The following is a 22,975-nucleotide window of genomic DNA, read 5'->3' as shown; positions in this document are numbered from 1 at the left end:
ATATAATATATTATATAATAATAGTTTTTTTTTATTAAATTAAATATAATAATAAATATATATTATATTATAGTATAATATAATATAGTCGTAATTTTTAACTATCCACAGTAATTCAATATCATAATTTACCAAACGCTATTACACTGATTTTAGAATCAGCACAGCTACTATAATTATAATTTTTCAAACACTCAACTATTTTTTGTAACAGCTGCTTTTTTTTTCAGCACAACTAAAAGTAATTTCTTTAAAATCTACAGCACTACTAAGGCCCCGTTCTTTTCGTTGATTCGAGTTTTGTTACAGTAAAAAGCTCTCAGAAACAGTCACATCTAACTTTTTTACTACAATAAAAGATTCTTACACAACATTACATCTTAACTCAAATTAAAAACTTAAATTAACAAATCGAACGGACCCTAAATTAAGCCTATGTTAACATTCGAGTATTACACAAATTAGAGGATTCAGCTAGAATGGTGCACATTGGATAGCTCCTTCAAACTCCTTCCGGAGGAAGGTTTCATTATTTATTAGAAAAAAGGTACAATTATTCTCATTACAATTGTATTGTAGATTTATGTGGAACCCACAGCCCTTCCTCCACAAGGAGAGAACAGAGGATTTCCCCTTTAATGAATGATTATGGAATTTGGTGACCCCATGAACTCTTTACCGCTAGCTTCCAAAAGCGTTGCATTGAAATTGCTTTTCCCAAAACCAATGACAATATCCTAACTTTCTTCCCCAGTGGCCCACACATTTGGAAAACCTAGTTCTGCTCTGTACCGACAATCACAACAGGGTCCGAGATTAATCTTTTTAAGGATGTCGTTTTAGCCCGTGTTTGATGGAGTGGAATAGTGTGAGAATAAATAAATTGGAGTAGAGATTTTGGAGGATGAAAAGTAATCTTGAGTTGTGGTAATGAATAAATTGAAAAAGAATGAAGTTGTGAATCACAAATCTTCTTCTTATTTATAGAAGGTTATAATTATAAAATTAAATTACATTATTAATCCTTTTTTTAATTTTTCTACCAAACGATATGAAAGAAAAGTTTTAGGCGCGTTTAGAACTCGTTTTAAAATAATTTTATTTTTTATTTGCAAATGAAAATGAAAATATTTTCAATCTTAAACAGAAATTATTTTTAAAAATAGTTTTGATAATTTTATCAAGATATTATTTTCAGTATAAAAAAACTTATTAATGTTTCTGTCTCTTTCTCTCTGCTTGAGAGAAGAGAAAACGAAAACAAAAAATGAAAAACGACTAAAAGTTATTTTTTATTTCTCTCTCATTTGACATAAAACCAACAAATCATTTTCATTTCCGTTTTTTGTCTTTATTGCGCCAAACGCTGTTTTTGAAACGTTTTTTTTTAAAAAAAAAAAAAACGTAAAAATAAAAACGAAATCAATTTCAAACACGACATTTGATTCTTCCATTTTAATTTTCATCATCTTGATACTTTGCTTGTCCTTCCTTTATATGATATCTTTTTCATATGTCTTATCAATATAGCATGACAAACATTCTGGAATATTTTGGGAGGTTTTATACTTTATTCTTTACGGTAGGGTATTAAAGACTTTTGCATGAGGTTGTGTATTTTTGAACGTTTGGGTATGAATATCGTTTAATTTTGTGCACTCATCACTTCTTCTTGTATATAGTATAGTTAGTTTGACATTAATGTGCTGTTCAAAATTTTTATTATTATTGTTTTGATGGTAGTAATAAGTTGTTGTGACTAAAAGCACATATGTGTTTAGTAAATATTTTTTATAAAACTGCAATAAATACTAGAAGCATAAATTTTAAGTGTTTGGTAAATTGTGTAAAAAAATATTGTTGAGATGTAAATGATTAGAGTATATATATTTTAATACACATATTTATAGTTAGTTTTATTTCTATTTTTATGGTCAGTGTTTATAATATAAAAATATAATTTTAATTAATAAAATTAAAATAAGATTAATTTTAAAAATATCCTATGAATTATGCACCTTGTATAATTTTAATTGTAAAAATACCCCCTGAATATATCGGCACTTCATTTTAATTAGAAATGTTTTCTTTGTCGTTATATGATTTTCTTTTTTCCCGCTAAGGCTAGGGGCAAGACCAATAGATTCCTCTTTTTTTTTTTCTTTTTTTTTTCTTTTTGCTCTCTTAAATAAATGGAGATCAATCATATTGTTTAATACGAAGTAATTTTAATTTAGTAATACTTTTACAATAATTTTAAGGAAAATTTTATTTTAGTACCTAATGTTTCAAAGAAATATGAGTTTCGTACATTGTATTTCTTATAATTTTATGCATGTACCTTGACATTTTAGAATATAATTTTTTATACGCTAAGATAGTTTTTTAAGATGTGAAATATCAATTTTATCTTTATCTTTAATCAATTAGAAACTAAACTTTTTTAAACATATTTTTAAAAAACGCTTTAAATAAATTGAGCATTTTTAATTTTGTACTTTTATGATTTTTTAAAATAATTTTAATATGTTTTTTTTTTGGAAATCTGAATAAATTAAGTAAAAGTATAAACAACATTTCACGTTTTAAAAAACTGTTACAAGATATCAAAAAGTTATTTTTTAAAACTTCAAAATATTTGCATGAACTTATTAAAAATATAAAGTACTAAATTTACATTTCGATATAATATACGTATTCAAATGAAAATTTCTCAAATATTTTGATACAACATTTCAAGTGTGTTTAGTTTAAAAATTCATATAATAATTTATGACTTATTATAATATTTTTTCTCATAAAAAATACATATAAATTAAAAATAATTTTAAATTATAATTTTAAATTCATCAACTAAAGATGCTCTAATTGTCTATCTTCTAATGCTGCGTGCTCCGATCGTAACAAGTCCTTTACTTTACAAGTTCAATCACATGAAAAGATGATTATCGTGAAAATTTTATTTATTTATTTAAGTTTTCACCGATTCACATGGGAGGGGTGAGAGTTTGTGAGGGGTGAAAGTAACTGTGACGATGCTCTACACTCAAATCCAGTATAAAAGCCACGTGTTGCATTTCTATAAGTTTCCAAACAGACAAAAGTCAAACTACTGAGTCAAAGCAATAAGAGGCCGAAACGTATCAGACATGCGTGGATTCGAGCGCCTCAAGAACTGAAAAATGATTGGAGATCATAGGTCACACCAACGTCAGCTTTCTGCATCAGAGAAAATATATTACTTGAAATTTGTATAAATATATCTTGGATTTGAAGTTTAATTCCTTCTTAAAAGGAAAAAAATTGAGGGGTTCTCCGGTACGAAAAAAAACTATTAGTAATTTTTATTTTTATTTTTAGTTATTAAATTTAAACTAAAAATTATATATTCTGTATATTTTTTAATTTAGAGCACATTTAGTTTATGGATTAGAATAATTTTTAATTTACGTGTATTTTTTATGAGAAAAAATACTGTAACGAATCATGAACTATGATTCGAATCAGAAAATAAATCCTCCAACCAAATAGGCTCTTAATATGTTTTTATCAGACTTAACAGTCAAAAATTAAGTTCTACAAATAAAAAATCCACCGGAAAAACTCTTTAAAAAAATGACTTCGTCAATTATACTCACGGGTAATTCACTCACAATGTTTAAAAACTCATAATTCTCATAATCTAATTAAATAGTGATTTGAATTTTATTTTTTGTTTATACCTTATATTATTAAACTCCAGTTTAAATAGTAAAAACACATAAATTTAAATTCAAAAGTTTAAACCCACTTAATTTAAACTCGCGAAGCCTATATACATGATAAATATTATTATCTATACTAGAAGAGGCACTCTTTTTACTGTTCTTTGAACAGTGTCAATTCTTTTTTGTCGCTCAACTTTTAAAAAATTATATTTGTATCCTCTCACTTTTACTTTTACCGTTCTTATTCCTTCATTTGTTTTGATTAGAGATGCAATAACGGGCCGGCCCATTCTCCTTAGGCTCACACGGGCCGTGGGCTGAGCCGGCCCATGGACCGATATATGTTGGCTCAGTCCAGCCCACTAATATTAATGGGCTGGGTCGTACCTTGAACAGTGACGGGCCGTGTCGGCCGCGCCCGTCACTGTGTTAGGAGGTGCCTGGGCCGGGCCACAGGCCCCAGTCCATTGTTGCATCTCTAGTTTTGATCATTTTCATAGTATATAACTACAAGTCTTAGAAAACTTCTTGGAGAAGCTTTGTTAACCTTTTTCTTTCATTTTTGCCCATCTTTTTTTGTTTATTACTCATTTAGTGTTAATTGAAGTGAGAAAGTGTACTTTGAATGGTACATTTTTAACTAAAATGACGTAGTTTTTGTTGAAAGTGTACAACTTTCTCACTTTTTTTGAGTTTTTTTTTGTTGTTTTTACTTTTCATCCTAAAACTTATTCGTATTTTTTATTCTAGTCCTTTTAATTTATAATTTTTTTCTTTTTGTAAATTTTATTTTCATTTTCATTTTTGATTCCTTTTGCCTTAAAATTTATTCATTTTTCCCTTTTGGTTTTTTATTGATAATGTTTCTTTGCTTCTTGCCCTAAAATTTTTTACCCTAAAACTTATTTATTTCTTCATTTTAGTCCTATTTATTTTTTTACCTTTTGTCCTTAAATTTTTCTATTTTTTTATTCTTTTTGCCTTAAAACTTATTTATTTTTTTATTTTAGTACGTTTGCCTTAAAACTTATTTATTTATTCATTTTAGTCATTTTTTGACCTCTTTTTTATTTTTTTACCTGAAACTTTAAATTTTTTTTTTCGTTTTGGCTCGTTTTGTCTTAAAACTTATTTATTTCTCCATTTGTCCTTTTTTGACTTTTTTTATTTTTTTTCCAAAATTTTATTTTATTTTTTGTTTTGGTTCCTTTTACTCTAAAATTTAGTTATTTCTTCATTTTTGTCATTTTAACCCTTTTTTATTTTTCCCTCAAACTTTATTTTTTCACTTTGGTTTTTTTTGTCTTAAAAAAATATTTATTTATTCATTTTAGTCTTTTTTTAACTTTATCTTAACTTTTTACCCTAAAATTTATTTTTTTTCTTATTTTGATTCTTCATTGAAATTTTATATATAGATTTATATATCTTTAATAATAACATAATAATTAATTAATTATAACTTAACACACAAATTACTTTACACGTGCTTAGTTAAAGATTAAAGTAAATAGTAGTATAGTACAACAACAAAAAAAAAAAGCGCCAACGCGGGACCTTCCTTTCGGTTTTCTATATAATTCCAACGTACGTTCCTGGAGAGAGAGAAAAACAAAAGAGAGAAAGAGCTTACAAAAGCAAATTGACTTGGGAGTGACGACTCGGAAATTCTCTCTCATCAGTCTTTCTCTCCCACTCTCACAGTGTTCCTTTGCATTCTAGTGATCTTTTTTTCTTGGATTCTGCTTTCCTTGGAGCTTAAGGTTCTTCTTCACTCTCTCTGGTGAGTTTCTCTCTGCTCTGCGGTGTTATTTTAGTGTAGTTTGTTATCACACCTTTTTTTTTGTTTTTGTTTTTTTTTACATGTTTGGCGTTTGCTCCTTTAATTTTGTTTTCTGGGTTATAGATTTTATTGGAAAAACTGGAATTATATGATGGTTTCCTAGTGTTGGAAAGTGGGTTTCTTTTCTCTACAATCTGAGCATTAATTGGTGGGTTCTTTTAATCATCTTGTTATAGCGCTTTATTTATCCTTCTTGGCATTTTGATCGTTTCATTCACATTAGTTTTTAGTATTCAAGAAGTTTTCTCGTCTTTTCCTATGAATTTTGATCATGTAATTCAAAGGGTGTACTTTCTTACTTTTAATTTAAAAAAATTAAATTTTGGTGTATTAATATGGCTTTACTAGTACTTCTATTTTCTGTTTAAGAAGGAAAGAAGGGTAAAAATATATTACTTAAGACAATCTCCAATTCTATAGAAACAAAATACAAAACTATTCTTCAATTATTTTTAGTTAGATTAATAAATGACTAAATTCAGTTTCTTGCTTTTATATTTTGTGTAGATTTAGACTAAAAGGACTTGAATTAATAAATATGACTAAATTCAGTTTCTTGCTTTTTATATTTTATGTAGGTTTAGACTAAAAGGACTTCAATTTTGTCTTCTTTTATTGGTTAATTTTTGCAGGTTTGTGGGATAACTTATATTTCCAACATTTTGAAAAACTGTCCGTCTCTCAAGAGGAGCATGTAAAATTAACCAAAATAGTGGAAGATATGCATAGTTTTTAGTCTAATTGCAAGCCGAACACAGGAAACAAACGCATCATTGCAATTCATTTCTGATCATACTGATCTCTGAGTTTTGCAGGTCCTTCTTGGTACCTGACTCCTACGTAAATTTACATTTGTTTAAATTAACGTTACTCCTAAAGTTTTTGACTTTCCAATGCCAAAATTTCATAGCTAGATCTGGGATTGTGCAAAAAGTGTATCTGAGAATATGAGATTTAACTTTTCTCAAGTTTTGCTTGGTTGTTTAGCATTTAAAGGGTAATTGCCGTATTTCTTCTTTGGAAGCTAAATTTGCTGATGTAAAAGGTTTGAGGAGAAAATAGAAGAAGGAAATTTAAACTGCTTTCTTTTATGTACTGGAAGTAATGAAGAGTACCCTTTTCTACCCTTATTACAAGCATAATACTATAGCACTTAGTTTCCCTATATTTTATGATCAAAAGACTAGGGACCATTCAGTAGGTAAAACAGAAACGCTATAGGTTTTTGTCTAATACACATCTCTTAGCTTTTCTCACAGTTTCTTGCTTGTTTAGATACTCAAGGTTTTTCCTTGAGAAGTATCATACGATTCTTCAAATTTATATAGTTATTTATTTATTGAAATTTTCCTTGAGCTTTGACTAACTGACCTGCTGCCGGTAGAAAGTTTGTATCTTTCATAGTGGTAATGTGTGTCTGCTGAAACTAGGACACTGGAATTCACCTGATTCCGATGGGTAAAACGATACAATTGTCTGGATTCCCTTCACATGTGTCTGCTGAAAGTGTTAAGGAATTTCTGGAGGGACATACAGGAAGAGGAACTGTTTATGCTATTAAGATTCGACCAACAAAGAACGGGGGTTCAAGATCCTATGCTATAGTGCAGTTCATGACCGTCGAAACTGCTGAGCTTATTATCCGCCTGGCTAACCCGCGCCTGTGGTACGGAAGATCATACCTCTTGGCCCGGGTAATGGAACGCGATATCGTGCCAAAGCCAAGAGCAACTCTCTACAGTTTGCAAAATGTAACTCTGCATTTTGGCTGTCAGATATCAAAGGAAAAGTTTTCTTTTCTGTGGAGAGTGGGGAATGTTTCTGTGGATTTTGGGCTTGGACTCCGAAGATTGAATTTCTACCTGACATACGGCCCTGTAGAATACAGACTTCAGCTCTTATATGAGAATGTTTGGCAGATCGAGTTGCATCGTCCACGCGGTCAAACTGCCAAGTATCTTCTGATTCAGGTTTCTTGTTGTATCTTTATTTGTTTCCATTACTGTTTGAAACACAATATTTTAATACTTAGGCATTTTTTCGTACACTGCAGATGTTATGTAAGTTTGTAGTTTTTCCATAGTGAATTTTCTTATGAAATTCTATGTGAAGTTTTCTAGTCTATGGAAATAGGGTAATGTTTTCGGGGCTCGAGAGAAATGCACCTCTCTCTGCTTGTTAATAAAATGGAAACTTGTACATTTTACTAAAGATTTCAAAACAGGATGTTAATTTTTCAAATACTAACAAGGTACTTTTAATATGAGTGGATAACTCCCAAAAACTAATAAATTGGGAAAAGTAGTTTTTTTTTTTTTGGGTGCACTAACAATTAACAAAAGCTCCAGATTGTATTTAGTGGGCATCTTGTTGGGGAGGGGGAAGGGTGCGTTGGTTTCCCAAATGAGTTGTGTTTAATTGCTGACATTTAAGACGGAGGCTACACGGTGCAATTGAGAAATAAATGTATCATCTTGAATTTGAGCTCTTTCCTTTTATTTATTTTTATTCTTTTTACCTAACGTCTATAACATATTCTAAATGGATTTTGTTTCATGCATTGTTAGTTGCTTGGTGCTCCTCGGGTTTACGAGAAAGAAGTGAGAATTTCATTTGATATACTTGAAAACCCTCTCTTCAACTATTTCAAGGATACTCCTGATGACCAATGGGTTCGGGCTACTGATTTCACTGAATCATGCTGTATTGGTCATTCTTCTGCCCTGTATTTGGAGCTGCCTTACGGGGTTGATCTTCCAGACCTTCGAGAAAACTTTGTTTACTATAAAGAGAGTGAAGAGAGATTCATATTAGAGAGTGGTAGTTCTTTCTCTCGCAACCTGGATCTAGTTCCCATTGTTGGTCCTCCTTCAGGCATTAATTTGCCATTTGAGACGGTGTTCAAAATAAACATGCTGCTTCAAAATGGTTGTCTTTCAGGACCAACACTCGATGTTGATTTTTATCGGTTGGTTGATCCACAGAGAATCAGAAACGTTGACTGTATAAATTATGCCCTTGAGAAACTATTTAATCTAAAAGAATGCCCCTATGAACCTGCTGCATGGCTTAATGAGCAATACAGGAAGTACCTTACAGCGCCGAGGCCTCCGAAACCACCAGCAATAGCCCTGGATTCTGGATTGGTATATGTACGTAGGGTCCAAGTAACACCATCCAAAGTATACTTTTGTGGCCCAGAGATTAATGTCTCTAATCGTGTTTTACGAGAGTACATTGATTACATTGACTACTTTCTTCGCGTTTCATTTGTTGACGAGGAGTTAGAAAAATTGTTTTCAACAGATCTGTCTCCACGTACATCTAATGCAAATGAGGATAGGAGAACTGGAATCTACAGAAGAATTCTTTCTGTTCTCAGAAACGGCATTGAAATTGGGGATAGGAAATTTGAGTTTCTTGCATTCTCGTCCAGTCAATTACGTGATAATTCGCTTTGGATGTTTGCTGCTGTGGATGGGCATAGTGCTGATACAATAAGACAGTGGATAGGAGATTTTCGCAGTATAAGAAATGTGGCCAAGTATGCTGCCAGACTGGGTCAATCCTTTGGGTCTTCCACGGAAACTCTTACTGTTGATGAGAGTGAGACTGAAGTTATTTCTGATATAGAGATAGAGCGGGGTGCAGTCAAGTATGTTTTCTCTGATGGTATTGGAAAAATATCATCAACATTTGCTAAGAGAGTTGCGAAAAAATGTGGCCTCAAAGATTGCGTTCCATCTGCCTTTCAGATCCGGTATTGTGGGTACAAAGGTGTTGTGGCTGTTGATCCAACCTCATCAACAAAATTATCATTGAGGAAGAGTATGTGGAAGTATGAATCCGAGCTTCACAAACTGGATGTTTTAGCCTATAGCAAGTTGCAGCATTGTTATCTGAACCGCCAGTTGATAACTCTCTTATCAACTCTTGGTGTTGGGGATCGAGTTTTTGAGAAAAAACAAAGGGAAGCTGTACAGCAGCTGAATGCTATTCTGAACGATCCTCTAAGAGCTCGGGAAGCTCTGGATTTGATGTCTGCTGGTGAGACTACTAACATCCTGAAGGAGCTGCTCTCGTGTGGTTATCAACCTAATGCTGAGCCATTCCTTTCGATGATGCTGCAAGCATTCCGAGCATCAAAGCTGCAGGAGTTGCGGACTAAAACAAGGATCTCTATTCCTGATGGAAGAGCCATGATGGGATGTCTAGATGAAATGAGAACCTTGGAATATGGAGAGGTGTTTGTCCAATTTTCAGGAATCACACATAGGCCGTTCTTTGAAGATTCCTTCATGCTTGGCGGCACTGGTTCAGGTCAGAATTATATTGTCGTCGGACGGGTGGTGGTTGCCAAAAACCCTTGCTTACACCCAGGAGACGTTCGTGTTCTAAGAGCTGTTAATGTGCCAGCTTTGCACCATATGGTGGATTGTGTTGTTTTTCCACAAAAAGGATCGAGGTGAGGTTTTCTCTTACTACTTCTGTAGCCTTAATTGGTGTTATGTATTAATTTTCAGGATCAATATTTTGTTCGGAATGTTACATTTAAAAAATTATCTTAGGATCTCAAGCACAATTCAACGCTGCTTATCTGGATTCTACATTATTTTCGCTCTATCTTCCATTTCAGGCCTCATCCAAATGAATGTTCAGGAAGTGATCTGGATGGAGATATTTATTTTGTTTGCTGGGATGATGAATTGATTCCTCAAAAGCAATTCGAACCTATGGATTATAGCCCAGCACCAACTACAAGGTTGGATCATGATGTCAGAATTGAGGTACTAATCTCTTGCATAATCATGCATGTAGCATTATTGTTATTATTTTACTTTTCCCTCCCTTTTCTCTTTTGCAGATTGTGTCGTCTAGCTTCCGACATCTGTTAAGATATCCACTTGTTGATTGTATTATAGGTTAATTAAAACGGATCATGTTCTGTGTTACTATTACTTTGGGTAATCAGATACTATTCTTTTTATTTAGTTTTTTTCTCCAATAGTCACTTTATAATGGGTTGAGACGATGGACTCGACCATGATGTTGAATGAATTTCTTTGCATATTATGCCCTTTTTTAATCAATCTTCAAGTCTTTGCTTTGAGTTACCTATCTTAGTTTTATTTAGTAGACGTATGGTCTGCAGTATTAGGTTTCATTTTATTCTATCGTATTGCTCAACTTGTAACTATAGTGCATTTGGTTTGTTGTTGGATTGAGACACTGTATTTATACGACACAATTTCTTCAAATTCAGATTTTCAGCATGTACACACATGTGATGAACAAATTCTTTGTTTCTCCAATGCAGGAAGTTCAGGAATATTTTACAAACTACATCGTCAATGATAGTTTGGGAATCATTGCCAATGCTCACACTGCCTTTGCAGATAAGGAGCCCTCCAAAGCAATGAGCCCTTCGTGCATAGAGCTCGCAAGGCTGTTTTCAATCGCTGTCGACTTTCCTAAAACTGGTGTGCCAGCAGTTATTCCCCAAGAGTTATATGTCAAAGAGTATCCTGATTTCATGGAGAAGCTTAACAAACCTACATACGAGTCGCAGAACGTGATTGGAAAGCTATTCCGAGAAGTAAAAGACATTGCGCCAAATGTTGGCTCTCTTCATTTCTTCACCAAGGAAGTCGCAAGTAGGTCTTATGATCCTGACATGGAATATGATGGCTTTGAGGACTACATTGATGATGCTTTCTACTACAAAAGCAATTATGATTACAAGTTGGGGAATCTTCTGGACTATTATGGGATCAAATCCGAGGCTGAGATAATTGGTGGCAGCATTATGAGAATGTCGAAATCTTTCACAAAGAGACGGGATGCAGAATCGATTAACATGGCTGTAAGGGCTTTGAGAAAGGAAGCCAGGACCTGGTTCAATGAGAAGGGTAGTAGTTTGGATTCTGCAGCTGATGATGTGTATGCAAAAGCTTCTGCTTGGTATTATGTCACGTATCATCATAGTTACTGGGGCTGTTATAATGAAGGAATGAATCGTGACCACTATCTTAGCTTTCCGTGGTGTGTTTACGACAAGCTTGTGCAGATCAAGAGGAGCAAGGCAAGTGTAAGGAGGTCTCTACAAATGTCGTCTCTGGAACGTGCTTTCGATCGTCGTTTGCATTTGGGATGAGCGGTATGGCTTTGCACCAATCTCTCCTTTGAAGCATGTAAAAATCAGGATGAAGTTATGGTAAATCTAAGTTACGTGGGTGTGTTACGACAGTATATAGATACAGTAATACTCTTTAGGTTTGCTTTTATGGTACGAATTTCGAATCATATTATAAACATGTATATACTTGGTTCTCTCTGATGATGAAATCTAATCAAGTCGTGACTTTCATGAAATGTTTGGTTTTACTTTTTCTGTTTATTTAGCTCTGATAATAGAGAGACGTACATGTCACGGTTATGTACAATAGCCATATGTCTTTCGTGAATGCTAGTCCATTTTGTAAAGCCTATCAAAAACTTCATCCATTATTTTTCTTTCATCTATTATGACCTTGCTATCAAGTTAAAGGAAAAAAAAAAAAAAAAACACATATAAAACAGCATTAAATAGATTTATATTTACCTAGATCCATACCCTCTCTCTCTCAAACGAAAAACAGAGCAAAAGCGTGTCAGTGTTTAGCCAAATGGAACTTTGGCGCTGGTGCATCACTTGGTTTCGGCCGTGAAAGTTAGTCATCGGATTTGTCTTGACGTTGACTTTCCCGTGGTGGTGGCTGTGTGTAACGGTGCAATCGTTAGAGTGGATCTAACTTGCATTGGCGGTTGGTTGCCATTTGTTTGGATCGTTGTTTCCAGCATGTTTCTCGGCTGGTGGTTGCACTCTCTTAGGATGTTGGTCTGTGTGATGGTGAGTTTCTCGCGGAGGCGGTGGTTTTTATCCTGTCGGTGGTTGGAGTGCTTGTCGTGGTACAATTTGATGACGTTTCCTCCACTTTGTCGTGAGCCTCTTGAAGTCTGCCATCCCCAGTGGTGCTTTTGTCGACTGTCTCCTCGTCGGAGTCTGTTGATTGCAGTTAGTAGCGGAGCTAGAAAATTTATTCACTGAGGGCGTGATTAAACTAAAACTTTCAATTAAAATGACATTATGACTATTTTAATTCAATTTTTATAGTTTACGGTTTAAAATATTATGAATTCACATATTATTATAGTTGATTTTTTGTTTAGTTGGTATTTCTAATTTAAAATATATGTATATTAAATTCAAAAGTTACATTTCAGTGGTATAATTGAAATTTTTCTAAAAACTTATGTGTAAATGTTGTAAATTATGGGGGCAAAGTAAGAAAAAAATTGCAAACAAAATTATTTTTGGGTTGTAATACAAAGGAGCCAATTGGGCCAGTAAGGGCAGCTGTCCTCATTGGGCCCAATATGCTTCCGCCAGGCAGTGGTTAGGGTCTATTTTTTAGTTTTGTATTTTTGTTTGTAGAATTTTCTTAGGCGTATCGTGATATTTTAAACTTTGTTTAATTTGAATGCAATCTCTCCTGTAAAAAAAAAAAAAAATGAAATTGTATAATACCTTGAAACTGAAACTTCATGACAAACTCCCTTATTTTTGCTTTTAACAACATACAAAGAAATTTAACACAAAAATAAATCTAAATAATAACTCAATAACGATTAGATTATAACTCCGAACTAAATGGTCTTGCTGCTCTTTATTTACTAGTTACCCTGCCAAAAAAAAAAAAAAAAAAAAAAAAGCCATATGGCTAGAATTACCCAAATAAAAGTTACTGAAAATTTTAAAACCAGTTTTATGAAAAATAGATTTCTCTAGTACGTACAAAAAAAAAAAAAAAATAAACTATCAAAAGATTCTGTTTTCAACCGTCAAATATGTAAAAGACTATGTTGTCAGCCGTCAGATATGCATCAGAAACTGTTTGTGCTGTCTACTTTTTTACTCTAATATAATTTAACTAGACCCAACAGTTAGAAACTAATTCTATCGATGGAAAAACTTTGCTGGAGAAAGGCAATTATATAAATGGAAGAAGTTATACTTGTCAAATGAGTTTAGACTTGAGTTTAAGGTTACTTCAAATAGTGTCATTTGCATTTCCACACAAGGAAGAGCTGAGTTCCTTTCTTATATCTCAGAATCCGATTTAAATCCTTTACATTGTTTCGAATTATAACTTAAGTTTGTACTACAGTATTTTCTCTAATAAAAATTTAAATTTAACTTTCTCTGTTACATTTTTTTTTCTCTTACATGAATTCACTTTTTAACTCAAATTCTCAACTCGAACGAACGAAAGATATCTTTGAGTTTCCGACCATCGATAGGGAATCTCATCTATAATCTCAATTCCAACATATTTGCGGATTATAACCTCCAATATTGCAGCTCTTATGTGCAGAGCAAGTGCCTGTGGGGTGATTTGACCATTGATGCTTGACATAGGTTTCTTTATCTCCATTCTCTCAATTGCTAAAGCACCCATTTCCTTCTATGAATCATATCATCTCCTTAGGAGAGACAGCATACACAGGCTTGAATGAGTCCACTTGAGCTTCCCTGATTAAGTACCCATGAAGTAATTAACCTTGATTACTTTCCAAAATCTGTTCACTAACTAATAGCAAAACGCTAAGTATCAACCGTACGTGGCAGTTGTGTAGAACAATAATATGATTGGACTATACTTAATATGTGACCGTAGGATATGAAAAAAATATTTTATTAGTGAGATACAGTTGATGTTAAAATCATATTAGATTTAAAAAAATGTGTGGTAGATTCATATTAGATTAGTGGGTGCACTACAACAATAAAGGTCATTTGCGACGACATAATTTGCGACGACATTATGTGTGGTAGATTCTTGTAGTGGTGTAATTTGCTCTACGGTAGGGTCTTTCTATCTCTCCCTTTAATTATTTTTGTCTATTTATTCCCTTTTATTTTCATTCTCCCAAATTTGCAAGTCGAACAACTTTTTCTAGGTTTAACCCAAAAAAAAAAAAAAAATCATTAAAGAGAGAGTTTAGTTGAGTTTTTCATTTGGAAATATTTATAAATTCTATGACTAAATATGGCATAGCTGAAACTTTGGGGGGAAAAAAACTGTAATATGAACGTCTAAACTAAAAAAAGTTTCAATAGGAGCAAAAATATGGCTTTAGCTCAAGATTTCAGAAGATTGATATATGAAAGCTAAAAGTTTAGTCTTTGCATATTTTAAGTCATGCAGGATAATATATTTTTGTTTTCACACCATATTATTACTCGCGCTATATCGCTATTCCCAGGCGCTTCAAGTGTCAATAATTAACTGAAAACATTATGGTTAATTTAGGCTCTGCCCCTGATTAGAGATGAGAAAAGACTCTTAATTATTTGCTTTGGGAATATTATTAAGTTCAAACTTCAAACATTCAAAGGTTGGGAAAGAGTGCCAATCAGGTGATAAGTTGGGAACCAATATATGCACATATTAGCTTTTCTAACTGACTGTCGATGTCTAATTCAGGAGTACATGTACTCTATTTAAATACCAAAAAGAGAAAATAATAATTTTTTTGCAAAAAAGAATAAAAATTATTTGAGTCTAATTAGATATCATTCATTTCGGTCGTTCAAGTTGAGAACTTGAATTAGAAGGTGAATTCATGTGAGAGAAAACATTATAGTATAAAAAGTTAAAATTTCAATTTTTACAAAAATAAATATTATAATAAAAACTTAAATTGTGATTCGAATTAGTGAAAAGAAGAAGGCATTAGTATATTTTATGCGATAATTTTATCACTACTATTTTATTTACTTTTGATGTATAGAATGATATTTTTCAAGCAAGTTGGTCCACTCTATATTGCTTTTATGTAACTAGGGCTATAGCTAGCTAGGTATACAGCACATGTTGACTGACTATAATGTGCATTTGCATGTGCGTGAACGTTAACGGGACAAGATTTACTCTCATATCATGATAACAAAAAAATTCATAATATATATATAGATATATATATATATATATATTATTACTAGACGAACCCATATCAAGTGCTTTCTTCGAGAATGCACCAAAATTATTTCAATAAAAACTATATTAAAATTTCAACTCATTGCAGCCTTCCCAGCTGTTTCCTTAAAATGAACAATACATTTGAAGTTCTAATTAATGTTATAACCTCTCAAAACGACCTTAACGAAGTCCAATGGCCGGTTATGGTTTTGTTAATCGCATATATTAATTTTTTAATAAATCGAACTAGAATACAAACATCATAGGTATAGGTAAGTAGTGGGTCCGGTGTAGTAGTAAGTATGTCTTTATTAAGTCTTCTTTGTCATCCTCTTAGAGTTTAATACTCCATATTTACACGTTGTTGTCCTGCCTCTTGTGGGAAATTAAGTGGGCATCTACGGGCTTCACAAAAAAGAGGAGAATGAAAACTGGTTGAATGATTAGTGAGAGATTGATTCAAATCCTTTTCATAGTCTCTAAAAGTACTTACTATAGTTAAAAGAGGTTAGTAGACTTGAAAGTACAACACTAAATCTTTTTTTAGTAGCCAAAAGAAAAAAAGTAGTGGGTCCTCCTGAAAATAGTTAAAAGATGTACTTTTTTTTTCTCTTGCCAAAACCTTTTATAGCAATACTATGTATCATTATTCTGCATTCAAAAGGACGATATATATAATGATGGCATATGAATACGTTAATATGTTTTTATGGTATCTTTGTTTTTTTTTTAATTCACTATTTGTTATTTATCACCCGATCTGTTTACGTTTGGCAATTGAAGTTTGTTTTGCTGCCGTTTAAATGCTTATTTTATATTTTCAAGGTAGTGCTTGTTTATAATTTCAGTGACGTTGCAAGTAATTTAATGATATTATTGTCTATGAACTGGTAAAAAAATACTATATTCTACAGATTATTGTCTTACCGAATTTAGTGTATATACATTTTCATGATGGTGTTATGGTATTTTTTTTTATGAAGTTGATATTATATTATGACGTAGAGCTTGTTTGTAATTTTAGTGACATAATGACATTATAAGTAATATAATTGATATTACTTTTCACGTTACTGTATATGAAATAGGCGGATTAATTAAAATTTCAAGATTCAAAAATTGGGATTGATAACGTAATAAACTTGGATTTGAAATAAGTTCTTTTAAAAAATTCAACAATGAGAAAAATATGAAAATTAGTTCCTGCACTAAAAGCATGACAAAATTAACTCATAGGATATTTTTGGGTTATGAAAAAATGCATTAAAACAATCAGCCATATGAATGATATTTGTACGATTCAACTCTCAAAAAAACAATCAGATCGTGCAATTTTTACTATTTTCATTGGATTGTTTAAATGTGACTAAGAAACACATCCAATGATGAGACTAAGGAAGACGACCAATCAACTTATATAATTGCAATTTAAGTAGTCTGCACTATATAATACTGAATTTGATTATTATAGCTTCTATTTAATAGTCAAATTGTCAAAATAACATAGCGCTTAATTAAAAGGCACATACACAGTGACATAGCCAGGATTTATTGATAGGAGGCTAAAAATTTTTTTATCAAAATTATATTAATGTTTATGAACTTAATAAATTGAATATTTTATTTTTTAAAATCTAAATAATTAGCTCAATAAAATGTAGAGAACTAATTTAAAGGAGAGCAAGTATAATTTATACACATACAACCTACTATATTAAAATTAAAACCATTATATTAAAAAAAGGGAAAAAAAGCTGGGGGGCCATACACCCGCCTCCCTCGCACATACCCCCTCCGTCGCATACATTAATTATATATAAGACAACATTATAACTCGTCCACACACACACACACACACACATATATATATATATATATATATAAATGAGCTTTCAATAGTTATATATTTTTATGATAGTTACCCATTAAATATAGAAATTCAATGACATAGTCTGATAAAAATTTAATTTTATTAATTGTCATAAACTTTTTTAATCAACTACCAAATTTATTATGACTGTCATCGATCAATATATAATTATTAAAATTACGATATCCACTGATAGATAAATATTAGAGTAATCATTAAAAGTACACTCATATATTTATATATATATATATATATTCACACATTTAATTACTTTACCATGTTATTGGCAGCTTGTTTCCTGCAATATCATTTCGTCCTGTGAGATGGGGAATATAAAGCATACTGCAGCCTTACAAATTACTTATAACCGGTTTCCCTATGCTGAACCAGATCAGGATCAGCAGACAGAAAGAATAGTCTCGCTGCAACATGCATATTTATTAGTATTCAGTATCCAATGATGAGAACTGTGACGGCATATATAATGATAATGAGATATAAATAAAAGCTACGCTTAGAAGTAACAACCCATTTTGCATCGGTCAAGTTTAATTATTCCAAATATTCCAAAAGAAAAATAGTTTTTTTTTTTAATTTATCTCTGAGTCTACTTTTATTTTTAAATACGACTGCATTTTTTTATTTGTTTAATTATTTTGAGACATAAATAATTAATACCGACAAAACCTAAAAGTTTCTTCCGTACAATTTTTTTTCTAATTTTTATTTTATATAGAATAAATAACTAAAACGAGAGAAGAAAAAGATCCATAACAAAAAGTTGTGGAGTATATAATTAATTAAGGACGTTAGCATACACTCGAGGCACGATGCATGGGGGGTCACAAGTAGAATACAAAATGATTTCGATCATGAAAATGTTTACAGCTTGTACAAATTCTTCACTTGATGATCATAAGTATTTCATATCGAATTTTGTGTACAATATATGTAGAGGAAAAATAATATTAACAAGTTTTTTTCTCTAACTTTAACAAGCCGCATTTTTACTTAAGTTTTAATTAATATTCTTTTAGATACAAATTAAATTACTCGGTTCTACTATATTCTACTCCATTATATCTACTTGATTTTTAGCAAAGTCTTACTCAAAAGCAATATTAAGCATGCATATATATTCAAATACCAGTATAATAAATTTGCCTTCATACTACATTTCTACACGATCAGGGAACTATATGTTGTGGGAAATGAGCAATTTCCATGGATCCAATTTATTATTTATTTATTCTCTGAATACTTATTGGATTTGTCTAGCTAGTTGGTCTTGCACATAACAAGTAATCCATTTTTGTACATATATTTCCATGCATGCTTGTCTCAAGCAGATGATTTCCAAACAAAAAAAAAAAAAAAAAAAAGATGTCACATGCTTATGATCTTCTTTCGCTTCAAGACAATAAAGAGCTGAACATCCTGGTTGCACCATTGAGGAAGCAGCTCAGAGTGGTCCAAATGTTTTTTGGTCAAACGCTTAAACACTTCATCGACAACCTCATTACTTCCAAAGTGTTTGATGAAATTTCCTTCCATTGCGGCTCTTGCATGCATCATCCACGCCGGTACATCGACGGCAGCGCCTTTCAACCATGACGATGGCTTAGATAGCTCCAACCTTTCAATGCTAAAACAACCATTTCTCTCCACGATATCCACTATCTCCTCAGGAGAGGCAGATTGATATAAGGGCAAGTTGAAGGAGTCCACTTGAGATTCTTTAATCAATCCCTGTTGATCATATAAAGATTATGACCAATAATAGTTTTTTGGTCAGCACTCTCTAGAAAGTTAAACTAAACGGTAAAACATATACGAGGGATCAAATTTATCCTTCAAAGAACAGGGGTCGTCTCACTTTCCTCATCAAATCAAAATGATACAAAATTGCCCCTGAGCTTATAGAAGTTGCAATTTTGACACTTTCATCAATGAAGTCAAATTTTTAACGTTTTAATTATGTGTCGATCACGTGACTCATTCGTAAAGATATATGGGAGAGCGATGAAGATGCGGGATTTTGAAGAAAAGGAGCTGGTGGTAGTTAGGGTCAAAATGAGGAAGCATTACAATTTTATTTCGGCTTTTCAAAATTTTAAAGTATGTTTTTATATAATTAAGTTATTATATTTCATTTGTCAAGCAGTTATGTGATCTACATGTGATTAAAACCGTTAAAGAAAATAACATTTATTGCTATAAGTATCAAAGTTAAAACTTTGACAAACTCAGGGGTCAATTTTATGCCATTTTAATTGCAGAGGGCAAAATGAGGCAACTCCTATTTTGTAGTGGTTCGATTTGAAATTAACTCTAATTTGTTATAGTACTAATAAAAAATACTTTATAAATAAAAATGGTTTTATATTATTTTCTATTATGTTATTGTCAGGTGACTACAAGTACACAACAATTTTGATTACTAGAAATAATTTTTTTTTTGACAATTACTCAAAATAATATTTATAACATGCATTATCATGATTACTCGTAATTACTATGATTACTATAATAATCTCAAATAACAGTGGGAAAAAAAAAAAAAACAAATACTATTCTTGAAATGCTTATTTTTTAGGGCTACGAAAAAATTAACCCTAAAGAATAGCATGGAAAAGTGGTATGAAGTAAACCAACACTAATGAAGGGGAACTTACCTCCCGCACCATTTCCATAAGGGTAGACGCCATAAACTCAAACATTTTACCGTTTGCTGTGGAAGACAAAGGCAAATCAACAGGAGTTCCTGACATGATAATCACCAACATCCCTCCACCCACAAGCTCTTTAGCCCTAGCATCCAAAAACTTCCTCACTTCCTCACAAAACTGCGATTTGTAAGCATCAGCCACGTCGTCCGGCGCATTTGTATAGTGAACCCTCCCTTTGTTCCACGCCGGAGAGTTTTCCTCTTCCAATTCTGCGGGCAACTTGAAGAGCCAATGGAGAGAGTGGGACGTGTAAACGAAATGGAGAGATGACTCGGGGAAGATTCGATCGAGAAAGGAGCCAGGAACTCCGGCGACGAAGTAGTCTCGGTCTTCTGGGAGAGACTTAAAAAGGGTGTTGAAATCGTTCGTGACAAGGTCGTTGAAAAACAATTGAAACTCAGGCCTTGTTGAAGGTATTGCCGGACACTTATTGGCTTCGTACTTTTGTTTGATGGCTTCCACTATGTTTAGCATGTTCATAATGGTGTTTGGTCCTGTCGCACATCCCAAATCTGCTATTCGAATCGCTTTCGAAAGGGAAAGGTCTTCAACGTCAAACTTCTCCGCTATTTCCTCGCTGATCTTTTTGTGTTCAAAGATTGCTGATATTCTCTGATTTTTTTTTTTTTTTTTCGAGATTCTTTTTTTTTTTTTTTTTTTTGCCGGTCAAACCTTTCTGTGATTTTTTGTTTTTTTTTTTTTTTTTTTTTTTTTGGGTGCATACGCACAAGTTAGTTGTACCATTTTGCATATGAATTTAGCAAGCGTTAAAAAAAAAAAAGAAGAAGAAGAAGAAGAAAAAGGTTACTCAACAAATCAGGGCACATTTACTAATTGGAAATTGTATGAATTGGAGACAAGTTCCATGATAAAAAGAATAAGTTATGGTAGCTAGAATTAAGTTCTAGAATCCCATGTATTGGTGAAATAAATTCTTGATTATTTTATACTCTGCTAATTAACAAAGGATTTGGAATAATAATTAGTGTGGATGTGGTCGTTCTCTTTTTTTTTTTTTTTTTTTTTTTTTTTTTTTTTTTTTTTTTTTTAGAAAAAAGGAAAGGAACGTAATTTCATATGTCGATATGAGAATTAAGTTTCTTAGGTGAGGCTCATTTCATTTAATCCTCAAAAAGAAAAATAAACGCTAGAATTCAAAATCACGACTTAATTCCAACGTACTTCAAAAAAAAAAAAAAAAAATTCAGGACTTTATTTTCTCTCTTAAATTTGAATTATTATTAGTTTAAAAAAAGATGACGGAAAGTATATTGTGTTTCTTGTAACTTGTTTGGTATGATAAAGAAAAATAACTAAATGTCTTCTTCCAAATAGTAGTAAGTATAGAAATGAAAAGATTTTCGGGGAGAAACTGAAAGATTAGGCTCTTTTCACTCCTAGATTTTCTTTCACTTTTCACCTCTACCATTTAAAGCATAGAATATGTATATTTTTAGGAATTACTTCCTCGATAATATTTACAAATAAAATACAGTCATTAGCTAGTGCAGATACAACTTATTACAAGGTCGAATATAAAAGCTTATGAAAATGGTAAATTCTATGTCGAATATCTTGACCCGCTCATGCCTAGAAATTCCGACAACTAGCTAATAGGCGCCCTAGTTAAGAAAAAGAAAAATTATATTTAACCCATCTTTTTACCTTTTTTTTCTTTTTTTTTTTTTTTTTTTCTATGTGATCTTCTTTCAGTTTGCCTAGCTCCTGAAGAGATTGATAGGCAAAGTTCTTTTTTAAAAAAAAAAATCTGTTACTATATTTTTTTTCTTTTTACCATAGTTATTATGTAATTGTGCATATGGTTAGAGTAATATATCATAAAAGAGGTTTTTTAACCACCGAAATAACACTTTTAAATTTTCTAATTAGATTTACTACTTTTTGTGTCTTAGATAATTTTTTGACATTTACAAAAGATGTACTACGTACCAATACCCTCCTCATGATTACAGAAGCCCAACAATTTCGGAAAAGACAAAAAAAAAAAAAAAGAAAGAAGAGAGACAAGAAGGATTATTAGAACAAGAAAACAATCATCTCCCTCTTCTTGTGCTATATCTATAGATTTATATATATACCTGATAGTAAGAGTTTTTGAAGTAGCTGTAACTGCCATTTCCTCCATTCGTCGGCAATAAACTTGTCACCTTTTTAAGGCCATTTTCACCATTCATCAGAGAGGAATCCGACATTATTAAGCTACACTCTAATTAGAATCATGTATTTCTACCAATGTTTTTGGGGCAAGGTTTTAGTGAGAAAAGTACTCACATTATATAGAGAACAAAAAGCAGCAAATTAAAGAAGCCATAAGAAAGGGAAAAGGCGGAAAGCAAAAGCATCGTGGTGGTACCACCATAGGAGCATCCATATAGACATTAAATATTGGATTTTTCTTTTTTGCCGAAACATACATTAGGTATTTAACCACGTAACATGGTGGTCCAAATCTGACCTCTTCGAAAGAGACATTAGTGGTTTACGTTTGATATAAATAGTGGTTAAATATTTATGTAACAACAAGTACTATATTAGTATTATCTTAGATTATTTTGCCCTACAAATCATTGTCCTTTTGTCTATACAATTTAGTTTTACATGGATCAATTAGATATTTAATGGATTGATCACTAATTTTCTGATGCTCGAGTTTATGTTTTAATTTGTTTAATTTTTTCCGACCAAGTTTGTTAAGGGAGAAATTGTTCAGTAATATTTAGTAGAGCACATTTTTACTTGAAGATCCAAGTGAATCTAAAATTGGACAATCCCGCTGAATCCTT

At 32.0% G+C, this 22,975-nt stretch overlaps 2 protein-coding genes across 5 annotated transcripts; one reads left to right on the top strand and one right to left on the bottom strand.

The window, feature by feature from the left end:
• The first annotated feature begins 5,330 nt into the window (after nucleotides 1-5,330).
• LOC21390198 (RNA-dependent RNA polymerase 1) lies at nucleotides 5,331-12,074 on the top strand. 4 transcript variants are annotated; one of them, XM_024163569.1, is made up of 6 exons: nucleotides 5,331-5,490; nucleotides 6,183-6,365; nucleotides 6,981-7,520; nucleotides 8,118-10,015; nucleotides 10,187-10,337; nucleotides 10,868-12,074. In XM_024163569.1, exons 3-6 carry the CDS (start codon nucleotides 7,005-7,007, stop codon nucleotides 11,702-11,704), a joined length of 3,402 nt encoding a protein of 1,133 aa, XP_024019337.1. In that variant the 5' UTR covers nucleotides 5,331-5,490; nucleotides 6,183-6,365; nucleotides 6,981-7,004; the 3' UTR covers nucleotides 11,705-12,074. The 4 variants fall into 4 exon arrangements, with proteins under 4 accessions (XP_024019337.1, XP_024019338.1, XP_010093320.1 ...); XM_024163570.1 differs by having other exon boundaries at nucleotides 6,183-6,375; XM_010095018.2 differs by lacking the exon at nucleotides 6,183-6,365.
• Nucleotides 12,075-18,828: 6,754 nt separating this feature from the next.
• On the bottom strand, nucleotides 18,829-22,384 carry LOC21390197 (farnesoic acid carboxyl-O-methyltransferase). Its single transcript, XM_010095017.2, has 3 exons — nucleotides 22,271-22,384; nucleotides 20,118-20,783; nucleotides 18,829-19,191 (listed from the first exon to the last, which is right to left on the bottom strand). The coding sequence occupies exons 1-3, from the start codon at nucleotides 22,382-22,384 to the stop codon at nucleotides 18,829-18,831; spliced, it is 1,143 nt and encodes a 380-aa protein (XP_010093319.2).
• Nucleotides 22,385-22,975: the final 591 nt, after the last annotated feature.

This window comes from Morus notabilis, unplaced genomic scaffold (genome assembly GCF_000414095.1).
Source record: "Morus notabilis unplaced genomic scaffold, ASM41409v2 Scaffold2195, whole genome shotgun sequence".
Taxonomy (NCBI): Eukaryota; Viridiplantae; Streptophyta; class Magnoliopsida; order Rosales; family Moraceae; genus Morus; species Morus notabilis.
The sequence above is the reverse complement of the archived record's forward strand: the minus strand, read 5'-3'. Positions and strand labels throughout refer to the sequence as shown.